This window comes from Chionomys nivalis, chromosome 15, assembly GCF_950005125.1.
Source record: "Chionomys nivalis chromosome 15, mChiNiv1.1, whole genome shotgun sequence".
Lineage (NCBI taxonomy): Eukaryota > Metazoa > Chordata > Mammalia > Rodentia > Cricetidae > Chionomys > Chionomys nivalis.
Window position 1 is genome coordinate 856058 of NC_080100.1, and position 16142 is coordinate 872199.

The 16142-nt window shown below is 51.4% G+C and overlaps 1 protein-coding gene across 1 annotated transcript in view; it reads right to left on the reverse strand.

The window, feature by feature from the left end:
- Slc12a7 (solute carrier family 12 member 7) overlaps positions 1–15762 on the reverse strand; it is a 54984-nt gene extending 39222 nt beyond the window's left edge. Inside the window, exon 1 of the mRNA XM_057789813.1 lies at positions 15588–15762. Within this exon, the coding sequence (XP_057645796.1) occupies positions 15588–15711 (124 nt within the window). The 5' untranslated portion in view covers positions 15712–15762. The remainder of the gene's footprint in view (positions 1–15587) is intronic.
- Positions 15763–16142: the final 380 nt, after the last annotated feature.

Genomic DNA, 16142 nt, shown 5'->3' on the forward strand with positions numbered 1-16142 from the left:
CGTTGAACCCACATATTATGCTGACCACCCTGAAACACTATAACCAAACACAGAAGCCTCATCCTTAAAGAACCATTCTAGAACAGCACCCCATGTCTTCTGATAAATGTGATATAAACTTAGCAAGCACCCAAGTATACTATGGACAGTGGAGACCCGTTTCTCCCCATCAGGGAGGAGACGCAGATGTGTGATAAAAACTGAAGTATGAGCGGAAACTCTGGACTTTTCATAGTGTGTGTACATGTTACCACATGCATGCACATGTGCAGTTCCCTAGCTATGTCAGCTAACAGGCCGAGACGCAGGGCCCTCTAGCTCACTTTCCACACACCATCTCAGGAGAGCTGTCAACTACAGCGCTAAAGCAGGGGGATGGATGCTGAGACTAAAAGTAGCCAGAAAATGTCAGTGGCACAATCCAAAAGCAATAGGCACCATCTGGATAGTCTCCTGTGACCACTTCCAAGGCCATCTAGGCATTGGAGCACACACAGACACAGACATCTGAGGACCACACAAGCCATGGCGACCAGCTGCAATACCTTGGTGTACAGAAATAGTCAGGCTAGAAGAAGAGACTGCTTTGGAACCTGTGGCTGGGAGGCAATGGGGGGGGGCACATAGCCTAGCGGGGCAGGCCAAGCTGAGTCATCTAGGGGTCGCAGCCACCACATCACAGTAAAGGACACATGGACAATAAGCACTCCTGATTTTATGCATCGTCAGTGGGGTGTCCCCACCACGCCACTATCCAGACTGTAGGGTCCACAGACACAAGCCTGCTGTTTCTACTGCCTAGAAAGCAGAGGCAAGACAGGAAAATTCTAGAATAAGACAGGAATGAAGGTTTTCTGTGGTGATATCACAAGGCTACGACCTAGTGAAAACTCAAATAAGATCTTTGTCATGTGAACGCTAATTCTTTTATCTGGTAACGGCTACATACAGAGATTCTGAAAGAAAATGTGCTTTGGGGGAAAAGTATATCCCCCCAAAAGGGCCTCACAGTCTCTGCATGCTCTCAAGCAGTTTAGTTTAAGAACAAATCTGTGTGTGAAAGACAGATGCAGAGGAAGGAAAAGACAAAGAATACTTCAACTTGGGAAAATGCCCCATGAGGAGAGGCCAAGCAATGGAGAGATTTCGTTGTGTTCTTACAATTTTTCTGATGTCTGGAAAGAAGTTAATACCAGGGTTAAAGAAGCCAAATGTGGTGGCCTTAATCCCAGTATTGAGGAGGCAGAGGCAGATAAAAGCTCTGTGAGTTACAAGCCAGCCTGGTCTACATAGTTGCCAGCCTGGTCTACATAGTTGCAAGTTGCAGTCCAGCCATGGCTACATAGTAAGAACCTGTTTGGGAAATAAACAAAAGCAGGGAACGCAAATGTAGCACATGCAGCAGGCCCTGGTGTCACAAGCTCTGAGGACAGAGAGGACCAGGGTTTGACTCAAAGCCCGACTACCCTCCAGAGGGTAGGAGACAGGGTTTCAATTCTACCTTAGATGCTCAGATGGAGCCAGCTCAAGCTCATGACCTTGAGAAAAGTTTCTGCTGCTCCCCTCCAGCTCAGCTCACGTTGCTAGTCTCCAGGGAAGAGGGGACGATAAGGAAGGACACAGAGGGCAGGAGCTATTCAGAAACCATTCCTCCAGCCTGCACCCATGACCTGAGCATAGGAGTCACCTGCCTGGGTCTCTCACAAAGTGCAGTCATAATGCCAAACGAGCAGTCGTAGCTGGTGTCCTCAAGAAACTTATCTGACCCTTTGCCCAGATACACAGATACAGCAACGATCGCTCATCTAAGGAAACATCACTCCCACAGACTGAGCAAATACTCCCAGGAGAGGGGGGCACTAGTGCCCTGCACTAATGAGGTGGCACCACACTTGGGAAGCTGAGGGACAGATGTCATTCAAACCTGCTCAATGGACGACTGTATAGCATGGCCAAGCCTGCTAACGCTGGAAGACAATGTAAGGACACAAACAAAGGCTGGGAGACTGGGGTCAATGTGACAGTCTCAACCTGACTTGCTGAGGCTGTGGTGGCTCATACTATGTAGCTTCTGTACCTCTGCGTTTTCATTTTATTGCTCATCAAAGTAATGTATGAATGCACAACACAACATGCCCCCCCCAAAAAAAAAACAGCAAAAGACATCATCAGAATTTCAGTAAATTCCTCCAGTTGGGGCTGCACTGAAGACTTGTAAGCTTGCGATCAACCACAGCATTCTCTCTAGTCTCCAAGCCTCATACCAGTTTTGTTAAAAGACACACCCCATCATCAATGCCCATGCACATGGCTCCAGAGAACTCTGGCTGGGCACATTCAGGGAGACTATCAGCTGGGGTCACACCTGAACCAAATAAATGGGGAGTGTTTATTGGGCATTGAGAGGGCATCCAAGAGTCTTCCCTGCTGAATTCCCCCAGAGTCAAGAGATAATTAAGAATCAAACACTTCCATTTGAGAAGTCTACCTGTATTTACATGAAAATACCAGGATCCATTTTATTACCTAGATGATTGCTAATTTTCAGATCTTCCCTAATGACTTTTATATCTAAATAAGACTTAAATCTGAACCATACTTTTGAGTATGTTATAAAGTCTACACAAGGAAACCTCAACTTAAACACACACACACACAGAGCGAGCGCACGAGAGAGAGAGAGAGAGAGAGAGAGAGAGAGAGAGAGAGAGGAGAGAGAGAGAGAGAGAGAGAGAGAGAGAAGAGCACACGAGAGAGAGAGAGAGAGAGCACGAGAGAAAGAGAACGAGAGAGAGCGAGCGAGAGAGCGAGAGCGAGAGAGCGAGAGAGCGAGAGCGAGAGAGCGAGAGAGCGAGAGAGCGAGAGAGCGAGAGAGAGAGAGAGAGAGAGTGCGCGAGCACGCGCAAGCGAGCTCAGGAGTCACCAGGCCTTCTGCGCACACACAGAGGCTTTGACGACAGTGTTGCTGACGGAGGGAGAGGGCACAGGTAAGACAAGCCCCTCACTATCCCCACCCTATGCTCCTATACCAGCATCTGCCAGGCCTTGAGCTGCACTGAGGGTTCTGGGTTATACTAGAACTGAAAACTGTTGAGCACCAGGGCAAAGCAGCTCACCTGAGGTGTCCTCTCTCTCAGACTACTCATTCATAACAACTAGAAGCATCCTAGGCAGAGGGATGGCATGATGAGGAATGGATAATAGGGTGGGCATCCGCTGCCAGCCAAGCACATAACACAGGCTTCACCCCCAGCTGGGAGAAAACCCGAGGCACCGGTACTCTGCAGGGAGAAAGAAGCCAGGAAGACAGACTCTCTCCACCTGTGGGTAAGATGTGGCCAGGTCACAAGACCACAAGGCTAACTCTCTAACAAAGTCAGCCTTTCTTCTGCAATCAGAAGACAAACTCATTTCTGATGAACCTCCACACTTACGGATAAAAAGTGATTAACTTCCCTCATTTTCAGAAATACTTTTAAAAATCTGTTCATTTCACACCCAGGTGGCAATGGCCTCCCACTTCATGGCAGAACAACTAGAAAGAGCTCACTTGGAAGTCAGGGCAGGCTGAGCCCAGACCCTCCCCAGCTGAGATGCATCAACATTTAGAAAATTACAAAGCCATGCACTCCCTCTAAATGCAAAATGGGGAGACAGAACGGCACCACTTAGAGATAACCTTGGGTCTGCAAGGGTGGATGATGGGGGACAGAGATGCAGACAAGTCATTCTGCATCTCTTTTCTTCTCACAGTGATTATCTCTACCAGCTGCTTTTGTTATTAAGAAATAAGACAAAGCCTGGTAGTATTGGCACACACCTTTAATCCTATCACAGAGGCAGGCTGATCCTTGTGGGTTCAAGGTCAGCCTGGTCTACAGCAAGTTTCAGGACAACCCAATTAAGTAGAGAGTCCCTAGCTCACCAAAACAAAAAAACAACAACAAACAAGATCTTAAGACAAGGATCTTCAGCCATAAAACCTAAACTAGAACAAGTGAGCTACGGGTGCACTCCTCTCCTACCAGCAAACAACAGAAAAGTGGCTCAGCTGTCATCTTGTGTCTGCCGCAAGCCCCCAGAGTCTGAGTCCACAGACGCATAGGGCTTGGGACATAGAAGAGAGGACCTAAGGTACTGAGGGCATTTGCTTTTAGAGTAGAGGGTGGTTCCTCATGGAGGATCCTCATGAAGGCATGCACGTCTGTCTGTCAAGCCTTCCAGATGAGCTGATGCCTACCCTGGCAACATCACATCTAAAACTAGTTCAGAGTCAACTGCAGAAACAACAAACCTCAAAACCAAGGGAAGTCAGCCAGACTCTTAGATACAACTGCGGTTCCAAACAGGAGGTATCGTGTCTCTCTTGTACCACACGCAGCTGCTTTCTGACATCTGTATCCTGTGGCCTTTAAGATGCATGTGTAAAGGTCTCAGGCAGCTCAGCAGCTCGTAACTCTAGAATTCCTCAATGTCCCATTTGTCAACCAAAGCCTGTCCTGTGTAATAACTACAAGCTACCAGCTGATGCCTCAGCAGCAAAGGACCATCCCAGGGGCAGCTGGCCTGAACAGAACCCAGAGAAGGACAGAATACCAGATGAGTATCCGTAAGTCTCATGTCATCTGCTGAAAACAACTACAACAAACCCAAGGCTAAAGAGGCTAACTGTGGATGAGTCAGAGAAGAGATGGGGCAGCCAACTCTCTGAGAGCTTCCTAGAGTGGAGACAGTGTAGAGAGGGGCTTTAGACATAGGTACTCAGCGATCAAGACTGGAACCACCGAGATGAAGGGAATGAAGACAAGCACTCATCCCCTGAATCCTTCCTCCCCAGACACAGACCCAGGCGGGGAATGTGACATGATCCCACAAAGGGAACTCTCCAGGATCCCTCTTCACTCCCAGGCCTGTCAGGTTATCAGAAATGAGTGTGAGAAACTATCACAGCTTAGGACTAGATATCCTCAGGACAGGATCAAGAGGACATTCTACTCTTCCAGGGTTCAATTCCCAGAACCCACAGGTGACTTACAACCATCTGTAACACCAGTTCCAAACATTCAATGCCCTCTTCTGGCTTCCATGGGAACAGACACACATACATGTAGGTAAAACATCAATGGAAACCCACAGAACCCTAGGCTTCAGTGGGTAGACACCCTCCAGAATCATGGCTCTTTAGTGATAACTAGTTCCAGCACAGACTCCCAATTCTGTCATGAGGTCAGGCTGGAGTGTATCATTCCTGCCCAGCACCCAAGCCCCAGCTCCTGACCAGCCACTGCAACAACCTGTCAACCTTGGAACCCCAAGGACTTATGAGATCCATCTGATGAAACACCCTGTTGCTGACGTAGATGGTCAGGGTTTCTAGGCATCCTGTTTATGACATGAAGGGGCTTGGCCACTGTCACTGGCTCCTCTCCTCACCACACAAGGTCTGACAGTGCCCACAAACCCATCTATCCATACAGGCTGCAGCTCTTTACAGAAGGAAAGCCACTCCAGGGCCTCCTGTGATAAACCAATACCATTTGGTCAGTGGGCCCAGCTCAGACCACAGCCCTGGGCCCACAGAGATCACAGAGTTTTCTTACAGGCAGATCAAATGCTTCAGCAAGACGTTGTAAGTTGCATGAAACTCTGGCCAACTCTGACCTCTACCATACAGGCTACAAGGATGGGTTTCAACTTGGAGAAAAGGCTGTACCTTGGTTTTGCACTTTGTCGTCTTATGTGGGGACCTGATGTTAGCCTATGCCGGCCAGCTATAGGCTGTCTCTGCTTTATAGACTCTGAGGTCTGACGCGTTTTAGAGTGCACATGCACAGTGCCTGGAAAAGCCACCTAAGGCTGTGTTTGGATGTGACTCACCTATAAAAATGCAAATTTGCTACCCATCTGCTACTTAGAAGCCCTTCAAACACCCTCCCATTAAGGTCCTTGTCCTCGGGGACAGGGGGAGGATGGAAGGAGAGAGGGGAGGAAAGGAGGAAGGTGGGGGGAAAAGGTACTGATCAATTAAAAACAAAAAATAAAATGAGAAAAAAAGACCCTTGTCCTCAGAGGCAACCTCAGGTCCAGCTTCTCAAATATGTCTCACTGGATTCCTCTAAGGCATGCAAAGGCAGCATCTCTTTTCAGCAAGCAGGTGACAAAATGCACCATGTCTTCCTGCAGCAGCAGTCTCAAGAGTCAAGTCCCGTGGGAGGAGGGGCTACAAACTGCAGGCTTCAGGAACACTGCCCCTTCAGAGAATCTAACTATATACGTAGGAGAGGTGTGAGCATAGGTCAGAGGTGGCCAGGGCTCTGGGCATGGGAAACAACCTCTCCATCAGACAAACATCAGGTAATTGTGGTATTCAGCCAAGTTTCATAGGCACTGACAAGCAGGGCCAGAGTCCCTGCTGGCCCTCAGCCCAGGATCTGCTCCTGGACAGCAAGCTGAAGTCCCACTCCCTGCCTCCTCCCTGCAGAACAGTATCTTAATAGGGAGAAACCAGGCACAACCTGGCAGGCCCCCAGACCCATTCCCAGGCAGCCAGACCTTAACAGCGTGACCCAGGCATGGCCTCTTCCATTGACTGTAGCCAACACATTGCCCTCTTCCCACCCCCATTCTTCCTGAGGCGGGGCTCCAAGGCATCACCACCAATCCCTCAATGCCTCAAGGGAGGGGTGGAAAGCAACCTCTGAGACTCCGAGCCATAGCCCTTGGTCAGCTGAGTAGGCTAGCCAATAGAGCTGGCTGCGAAGTCCAGCAGCCTCCTCCCTTTCCTGAAATCAATGTGTAGGCGGAAAGTCTACCCAGCTTAGCAACACTGGAGATGGGGCATGGGTCAAGAGGAACCCAGTCTGTACACAGAGGCTTGGAAGTGGAGGGAGGCAGACTTCTTAGCTGACAGCACTAGCTACTAAGCACCCACAACAAAATGGAGTCCCACCCAGTAACCAAAGGTGTCTTTTGGCCTCCTAAGGGCCTAGCCGAGAACACTGCCATAAACCCTCCCGGGTGAGTGCACTGGGAAATGGTTATATGTGAGAATGAGTTTCAGAGTCCCAGGGCCCTGAAAGTTAAAGAATGACCACTGGCCTTGACTGCCTTCCAGATTCTCTGAGCCTTCATGCATCCTAAAATCCCAGCAACCTAGAAAACCCAGGTCAGTGGGACGGCCTTCGGAGCATAGCTACTGACAGCCAGCCTCGCCTGACTGATAGGCCCCGGGCTGACGGCCTTCGCACCCCTAACAAATTGCTGGCTGAGTGAATAACCCTTTCTAAAAAGAAAACAAAGGAAATATTGAGAAACAGCCACCCACAACAACTCCAGCCCAAGGGGGCCACTTAGTTCTTGCGGCATTTTCCGTGCACATTCCTCCAACCCCGGCGCCCATCTCAGGTTTCCAGGCCAGGGAGGTCCAGCAGAGAGCTGTAAAGAGTCCTTCAGAAAACAGGCCCTGCCCTTTCCCACCTGTCCCAAGTCTCCTTCAACACTTTCAGGCCCCACCTGGCCTCTTTGCCACCAGGATTCAGAGGAGATGGAGTCTCCACAGTGTGGGAACTTCTGTAGTGGCTTAGAGAGCTTCCTCAGCACTCGGGCCCAGCCTCCCTTTCTTCCACAAGGCTGACGCTGCACTGATGCTGACCTGCAGGGGGGTTCTGGCCAACAGGTGGAGGCGCATTGGCCCTGATAACACACCCCCACACTGAGTGGCGTCCTAGCCTCTCAGGGCAACTGTTCCAGAGTGGCAGGCCACCCCACTTCTTTCCATACGCTTCCATGGGAGCAGGTCCAGCTTTGAGCAGAAGCAGGCAAACCAAACTTATGAGCAAGGCCAAGGCCCAGGAGGACTGGAAGCCCCGAAGCCTTGGTTAGCACCCACATACACAACTAGCTGCCCACTCTCCTGTTCACCCCAACCCAGGAGCACCACACGTCACACAGTTCAGAAGAGCAAAGATTCTCAGAGGAACACTAAAAAGACCCATGGGAACAGAAAGCAAGTGAGACAAGGCTTCCCAAAGCATAGCCTGTTCCATCTCCTACCCTGAAATAGGCAGGGATAGCCCCAAAACAGGACCACAAGGTCATTGGCCTTCCTTATACCCACTTACAAGGTCCTTAGCAGGCAGCCTGGTAGGCATCTCCTCCAATAGGCTTTTAAATCTGAAATTCAAACCAACCTAAAACAGGAGAGTTTTGCAGCCTGCTGTTCAAAAGTCTCTCTGCAGACAAGCGGTCAGGGCCTGTCACACATAATTACACTATTTCCAACACAGTATACACATATACACATGCAGGTGCACAGACATGTGCACTAACGTATATACACACGTATTCATCCATTCATATATACACCGTGACAATCATGTGTACACTGCACTTACTGTGCATATCATCCATATCCACATGCACACAAACATCCTCATTGTTCATCTGCATGGCACCATACACAGCACACAAAGCCACAAGAAGTTAGAGCCCCCAGATTCTGCCACTGAGGAAACAGACCCCAGGACATCGGGCATCTATGGGACCACAGACCTAGAAGTTACAACAGTAGCAGTTAGGCCTGGGACTTTCAATCTAAAGGACATGTCCTTCAGGAAGGCAGCTTCTGGTGACCTCACTCTCCAAAATCCCCTGTCACCAGTCTCCCTCCCCAGAAGCCAGAGCAGCATCAGAGCTGAGGAGGGGCATGCGAGAGGCCAAGGACAAAGCAGAAGACAGGACCCGTGCCTGGATCAGCATCCCTGCAGGACACCAGTAGACCCTCCTGGGGACAGCTTCAGTTACAAACTTGTCTGGACTGTGGGCACGTCCCTCCATTAAATGAAAAGGGAAACCCAAGAGCCACTTGGCACTCTCTGCTCTGACCTCCAGAGTGCTCGGCTCTCCCCAGTGACCATCAGATGTTTGCTGAGCCTCCCTGAAAGCCAGGCCCAGCCTGCTGGCGCCAAAGACCCAACAGAAGGATGGGACAAAAGATGAGAGGTCACAGCCATCTTCGTAAGAGACCAGGTCCTGGTGAGGAAAACTGAGGCATAAAGAAATGTTCAAGAATCGTCTGCCATCTTCAGAAATGGTCACCCTAAAGGACACAGATCTAAGAAGGAGGAGACAGCCTGGGGACCCCAGCGACTGGCTGGTGGTGCCAGTCTTGCCTCCCACCTGCAGGCATCCCAGACCCCAAGACACCAGCACCAGCAGCACAGTCCCTTACTTAGCAGGGACATGATCCTACAGAAACCTCCAGAGGTCAACTGACATGCTCATTCAGCAACCCAGACCCAGGAACTCCATAACTACACACTTAGAACCCCCAAACTAGATACCCTAGGCCTGCCTGTGGCCTGGCCACCATGGACATACACATGGACTGAGAGCTGGCAGTCTCATCACCAAGGTGGGCCGGCTATTGAGCAGAAGTGGAAGGCTTATCTTCACAGCCTACCGTGAAGAGCAGTTTTCCTCCTTTGCATAAAGGAAGGTGGTAACCTTGGTGGAGACTCAGTCAGTGCTCACTGGGACCTGGCACCTCGAGCCCCAAGACCTGTGCCTACTCCTGAGTATCTTTCACTCCTGATTATACAGCCTCTGGGTAAGGAAGTCTGCCCTCTGAAAGGCCCAGCCTAGCAGGAATCACACTCCAGTAGCTACCTCCAGTGCAGCTGTCACTTCAAATGACACCACCCGGCCACTTGGCTAGGGCCTGACCAAGAGAGCTTGGGAGCAATGGTTAATACTTAACAGTGAACATCAAACTTTGCCCTCTGCCTGCAAAGGCAGGGCTTGAAGTCTGGAGAGCAACAGGAACTGCAGGCAGTCCAGCAGGCTGAACTCCCTGCTGCAATACTGGGTGTCTGACCCCCACATTACACCCAACTGTAGAGCTGACAAGAGGGAGTCACTGTCTAAAGCACCAGAAGGCAGTGGCTCTGGTCCAATGTCACTGCCCCTCAACACTGGAGCACAGGCCTGCCTTGACACTCCCTGGTTGGATCTAGGAGTCTGCTAAGTCTTACAACCAGCAGGCAGAGGCACTGACATCTGCACTCCATTCACTGCCAGGCAGACAGAGGGTGATAGCTCCCAAATGGTCTTTTGGATGTGGTCAAAATTCCTGCTAAGGTCTGAGATGTCTGGCTGGGATGCACAAAGGTCCCGTGAAGCCAGACACTGCTGAAAGCTCCTCTGTGTAACAAACTCTATGCTCTCGACAAAACCTCTCTCCTCCTCGCTGGGCACCTCCTCTTTCTGAATGTTCTTCCTGACCACACCACAAGCCACACAACTCTAAGTAAGGGACACTTGGGGCAGCCTACCGAAAGGAAAATCACCCTGAAATCCATGAACGTCCCTCACAGAAGGTTCCTAGTGTTCTCCCACAGCTGAGTACAGAACAAAAGGTAAAATGGGGGTTCTCTTCGGTTCAGAAGGTGATACAGCGTTTGGGCTTGTGGTTGCCTAGGTTAGCTGCAACTCAGCCAGAGTCTAACGCCCAGAGCGGCTCTGGCTGCTGTAGATTACATATACAACACCTGTGATGTACTAGAAACAGCAGGTAACGCCACAGGATCACGCCCAGCACAAACAGGTGAAGCAGTATGCTAAGGAAGCATCGCCCAGCAGCCACAGTAATGCTACTCACTGCTGGCTTCTTCTTCCTAAGGGAAGCAAGCCTCTCCCCACTACAGTTCATACAGACTGTTCTGCTGGAGTTGTCTTGGCCCCTACGGCATGCACACACTTGCACACAGGGCTCTACCTACAAGCTCAAAGCCATCTTTCCTACGGAATTCCCCCAGCCACCTCAGCACCCCGTGGCTACCCTGACTCACCATCAAAAGCTAAGCCTAGGCTTTTCACATGTCCTCTGAGGCTATATATATAAGGCTGCATTTCTGGAAGCCAACTACTTGCTTGTCTCTACCATAACTGGTGTGTGGTTCACATCCATTCCTTGATCACCCACCAAGGGTCCTCACTGCTCCCCGTGTCCAAAGGAATGCATGCCCGCCACTCTCCCACTGCTCCTATAGGCGACGTCAGCATCCTGCATGCATCTCCTTGATACCCAGATCTCACCCTCCATCACATATTGTACCACATAACATACTGGGCTCCTGCTGTGCCAGGATGAGGCAGGGAATCCATCTGGACACGAATGCACCAGGCCCAACAGAGACACAGCCTTAGTAAATGTTCTTTCTGGATCAATGATACTGCAATATCCAGTTCCCAGACAGTCTAAGTCTGCTTGACTTTAAGGGGCATGGCATTATGTTGGACCATTAGAAAGCCCTTCATCACAGAAGCTGTCTGTCTCTTCAACCCCTTGGAGCAGTTCAGACATTCACCCAGCAGAGTGATCAAAAGGCCTGGGCAACATTCCAGAAAAGGACACAGACCCAGGAGGTCCTCACTTTAAACAAAAACAAGAAAAAAAAAATGGCTGGGGAAAGAGTCAGACTTAGCAAACACAGGTGCCTCACTCTTGAAGGTCACACCAGTGACACCCAAACACTTAGTAGCAGTCTGACCATAGCAAAGGACAATGCTCAATACTGGTTCTATTGGGGAGGAACCAGAACCTCTACCCTCATATGCATGCTCACACACATGAACATGGGCTAGGCATGATAAGCGGGTGCTGACACCTGTACCACTGGTTCCTAACGGAAGGGCTTGTTGCATGGATACAGTTAGCAGGAGGTAGGGCACAGCCCACGACCATCTGGGTTCCCAGCAGGCACCTGCTTGGTGAGATCCTTTGTTTCCTCTACTTGCTTTGTACAGCCTTGTCTTACAATACTGGGGATCAGACCCATGGCCCCCGGCCAGCATCCTACCACTGACCAGTAACTCCAGCACCACCTTTGGTTTGAATTCATGCTTCCCCCTCCTACTCTGATTCCGCACACGTCAGATGCTGCTGACTCTGTAAATGACCCTCAATGCCACCTTGAAGAACTCCCAACAAGACGGTATTAGGGTCTAAGCTCACATATTCAGTCCCACCTTCAAGGACTCCTGGCGAGATGGGGTGCAAGTCCATGCTCCCCAGCCCGCCTGGATCTTCAGCACCCATGTGATATCCTTTCCTGAAAAATCCCAGGACGAGGTGTAGTTCCTGTCCTAGCCTAGTGGGGCAAAGCCTGGAGTCTCATGCTCAGTCTATTTCCTCACTGTGACCCCCATGGCCAAGCGGGCAGAGTAGCCCTTCACCACCTAGCAGCAGCAGCCCTGAGGGACACCTACAACACTATCCACAGCCCAGCCAAAGGTGACTCAGGCTGCCTCAGTGTATCAGTGGACAGGGTCCCCCAGGTAACTAAGATGACGTCACCACAGAGCACGAAATCACGTGGACGGAATCTGAAAGGGGACCTGCAATCAGACTGGAAGGAAGCCGGCGCAGACGTCAGCTCTGACCTGGAATGGAAGGGCCACCAGTAGTGATTACCCTGCAAGAACTCCAGCAAGAGCCCATTGTGGAAACTCCTTTCCTAGGGCTGAGACACCTCACCTTTCACCTTCCCTGACATGGTTTCCCAAAGAGTCTTGAGATCTGACAATGCTCCACACTCTGAGGTAGGACAGGAAGTGTCCTGGCCCCACGCAGTGTCCTCTCTGCTCCTACACACTGAAAATATTCCAACATAACACCACGAATTCACATGCCCTTTCCGCTTCTAGAAGAATCTCACAATAAATATAGTCCAGGTCCAACTTCTGTCCTGCAGAAAGGCTAAGGGGTGTGATCCCTGCCCTGAGAGAACAATCCCTTTGTGAGTGGAAACCAGAAGGTGAAAAATGGAGGAAGAAAAATGTGGGTGTCACATTTTCCACACTTGCCCCTCCCCCTCCCCAATTTTCACTCTATATGGGCTGGGAGGCAGGCTCCTCATATATTTATCTGAACACTATTTAACTAGACACACTAGAAGATAGGGCCAATTTCATTTCTGCCACTAAACGGCCAGCCCAGGCTCTGACTGGGTCACAGAGCACTAAGGGGAGGGGGGTGGTGTGAAGGTAAAGATGGCCACTGTATGGGCCAGGCAAAGGTCCACTTCCTACCCTCATGCTATCTGCTTCCCTAGGATAGAAGATGCATGAGGCTCAAGAGGGCAGCCATGTATTTACAGGCTGAAGGACTTCCTATACAGACCCGGCCTTGCCAGACCCTCGTTCTGGTCCCAAAGACGCTGGCTGTGTAAGCTGGGGTGGCCTACGAGGCCCCGCCAGTTCCACCGTAGCTTGGAGCCGTGTAGGCACATGAGATAAAGTCTCCCAAACTCACTTTAGCACAAGCAACACCCAGTACACACGTGTCCAGAAAGCAATACTTCCAAGGACAGTCAAGGGATCTGTACAGAAGGCAGGACAAGACAGCAGTGTACCCTGGTGACTCCTGTGGTCAGGCAAGCTGGCCCTGGCCTGCTGCCCACATACATGGTTAAGATCCACACAACAGACCTTTAGAAAACCTTCTTCCTGCCTGATCTGGACTTTCCCAACAACCAAGTGTGAGGTCCCTTTCCTACCACCGGGGCTAGGTTCTGAAGCTCCTGTTAGAAACAGGGCAAACCCAGCAGACTTGAGAATACAGCACATTCACCCTGTCATGGCAGCGCGGGCTAAACTTCCAAAAACATCTTCATAGAAATAACTACAAGTTCTACATGAGCCCAGCCAAGTTAAGTTCAACCTGGACCATCAAGGATCATTAAAAGACATACACAGGGCTGGAGATGTGTGCTCAGAGGGTAGAATGTTTGCTAGCAAGTACCAAGCCCTGGTTCAATAACAATCAGCAGTATATTTAAAAAATAAAAAAAGCAGGTGTGGCCACACATTACTGTAATCCAAGCAGTTGGTAGAGGCACCAGAACCAGAAGTTCAAGGTCATCTTTGTAAGGCTACAGAAGACCACGTCTCAAAACAATCAATTAAAAGTGCAGGCCTGTCCTCCTGTTAGTCTAAACATGTGCAGGCAATAAGAGTCCTAACAGTTACCTGCCTTCCCAGAAGTTGAATCCTCAGTCTTGACCTCAGGCACCACTTAAGGGCCCTGATAGCAGAGGGGACAAAAATATAATGAATCAAAACGAAAATTACCTCCGGCTGAGACACTAATACTGGATGTCAGCAGATGTGTAGAACTGTCTCTGCCTCGGGGCACTGGGTACCAGGAAGGACTGTTGGGGCTCCACTCTTGAGGACCACTGTGATGCTGTCCACCCTCCCTCCAGTGTCCCTAGGCTTTCTAGATTCTGCCTCCACCTCTGAACTGGTGTTACATTTTTTGCCAGGCAGCTGCTCTGAGAGATAGCATGGTTTGTCTACACAGAGAAAGCCTGAACAGTCCAGCAGCCCCCCCCCCATGGGAAGGGTCACTGAGTGAGAAGGGCAGGCGGCTAACCTGTGCTAAGCCACTTCCTGGCCAGCATGTCTAGCCTGTGTCTGCAGGCTCCTAAAAGTGTGACCAGAGGAAGCACAGCTTTTCCTGCCTATATACTGGGCGGCAAAAGTTTTGAAGTCATAAGGAAGAGACTTGCACCCTCTTTCCATTCCAAACCCAGAGCCAGGAGCCTGATTCTCCAACCTGAGACTGTGGGGCATGCACAAGGCCAGCTGCAGCTGTGAGTCTTTGATGGGTCTTTTCACCTCAACAGCCCAAGCAAAGGGCCTGATAGGATCTAGGTCTAGAGAGGAGTTGAATCAGAGTAAGCAGCCAGTTCAAGGTGACTTGTCTTCAACAGGGGGAAGCTGGGTTCTAGGAGCTGGGATGGAGATGGATTCCCAGGCCCATCCCCACACTGCAGAAAGTGAAAGTGCCAGAGAGAGCTCAGAATCCTGGGAACAAAGAAGAGCAAAGAGAAGCCCGCGCTCAGAGAGCGCAGCCCCCTCCCCAGTCAGACGCGGGCCTCTGTCCTTCCTCTAAGATCTCAAAGGAGGTTTGGCTGGGACAAGGTCAGTGGAGGCAAATCTGGGATCCCAGTCAGATCTATTAGACGACCGCCCTGGGACGGTCTGGAGCAAAGCAAAACAGGCCCAGAGGAAGTTCTGTGTCAATGAGACCACCCACTCAGGGGTCTGTACTTCGAGCTCTCCCAGGTGCCTCCTGGGAACCTGGGCCTTCCCGTTTCCATAGGTACCTCCAGCAGCTCTGCAACTCCTCCCTAGTCCCGTCACTTATTGGATTAAGTCGCTTCCGGTGCTCAAGCCTCAGTGCTCCAGACGAGCCTTACAGAGAGGTGGAGACCGCGCCCCCAGGGCTAATCGAGCCAGGCCAACAGACACTTAGGCTACCCGTGCAGCCCGAGCAAGACGCAGGGAAGTGAATTCTAGGGACGGGAATGAACAAGACCAACAAACTACCAGCACAAGAATTCTCTCCAAGTCCCGGGTCACTCCTCTGAGCCAGGCAAGCACCGGCTAACCCTCCTGACCCCTTCCCATCACCCCGCTACGCGCCGCGGGCCGCTGCCACCCTACGAGCCCGAGCGGCCCAGCGGCGGCGGGAGGGCCCAGTCTCTCTGCCTTTGTCCCGCGGCAGGTGCGGCCAAGCTCACCCGAGGTAGGGCAGGCAGAATCCGCACTCTCGGGGGACCCCGGTTCCTCCGTACGCTCAGCAGCCTCGTCCCCGGAGCCGTCGGCGCGCGCCTCCACCGGCACTACAGTAAAGTTCGTGGGCATGGCTCCGCTAGACTTGGCTGTCCCCTGCAGCCACACGCCGGTGCTCCGGAGCTGCCGCAGGACTCGGGCGTAGGGGCGGGGTCCGCCAGGCACGCCCCGGCCACCACGTGATCTCACCTGCCCGCCCCCACGGCCCAAGAAAAGTTTGCCCCGGGCGGGGCGGCTTCCCAAGTGACCCCGCCCCCTCAAGGCTCCGCCCTCCTGCATCTCCGCCCCTGTAGGCCATAGTCCCTGGGTTACCCCTCCGGAACACTGTACCCCTCAAAAATTCTGCTCCCACAAACCCAATCCCTAGAGGCCACCGCCGAATGAACTTTACGCAGAAGCAGACCTCCCGCAGCACCGGGAGACTCCAGTTCCGCCCGCAGAACTGCGTCTCCCCCTCCACATCCCTGTTCACAACACAGGCTCCCTGCCCTTAGTTTCAGTTC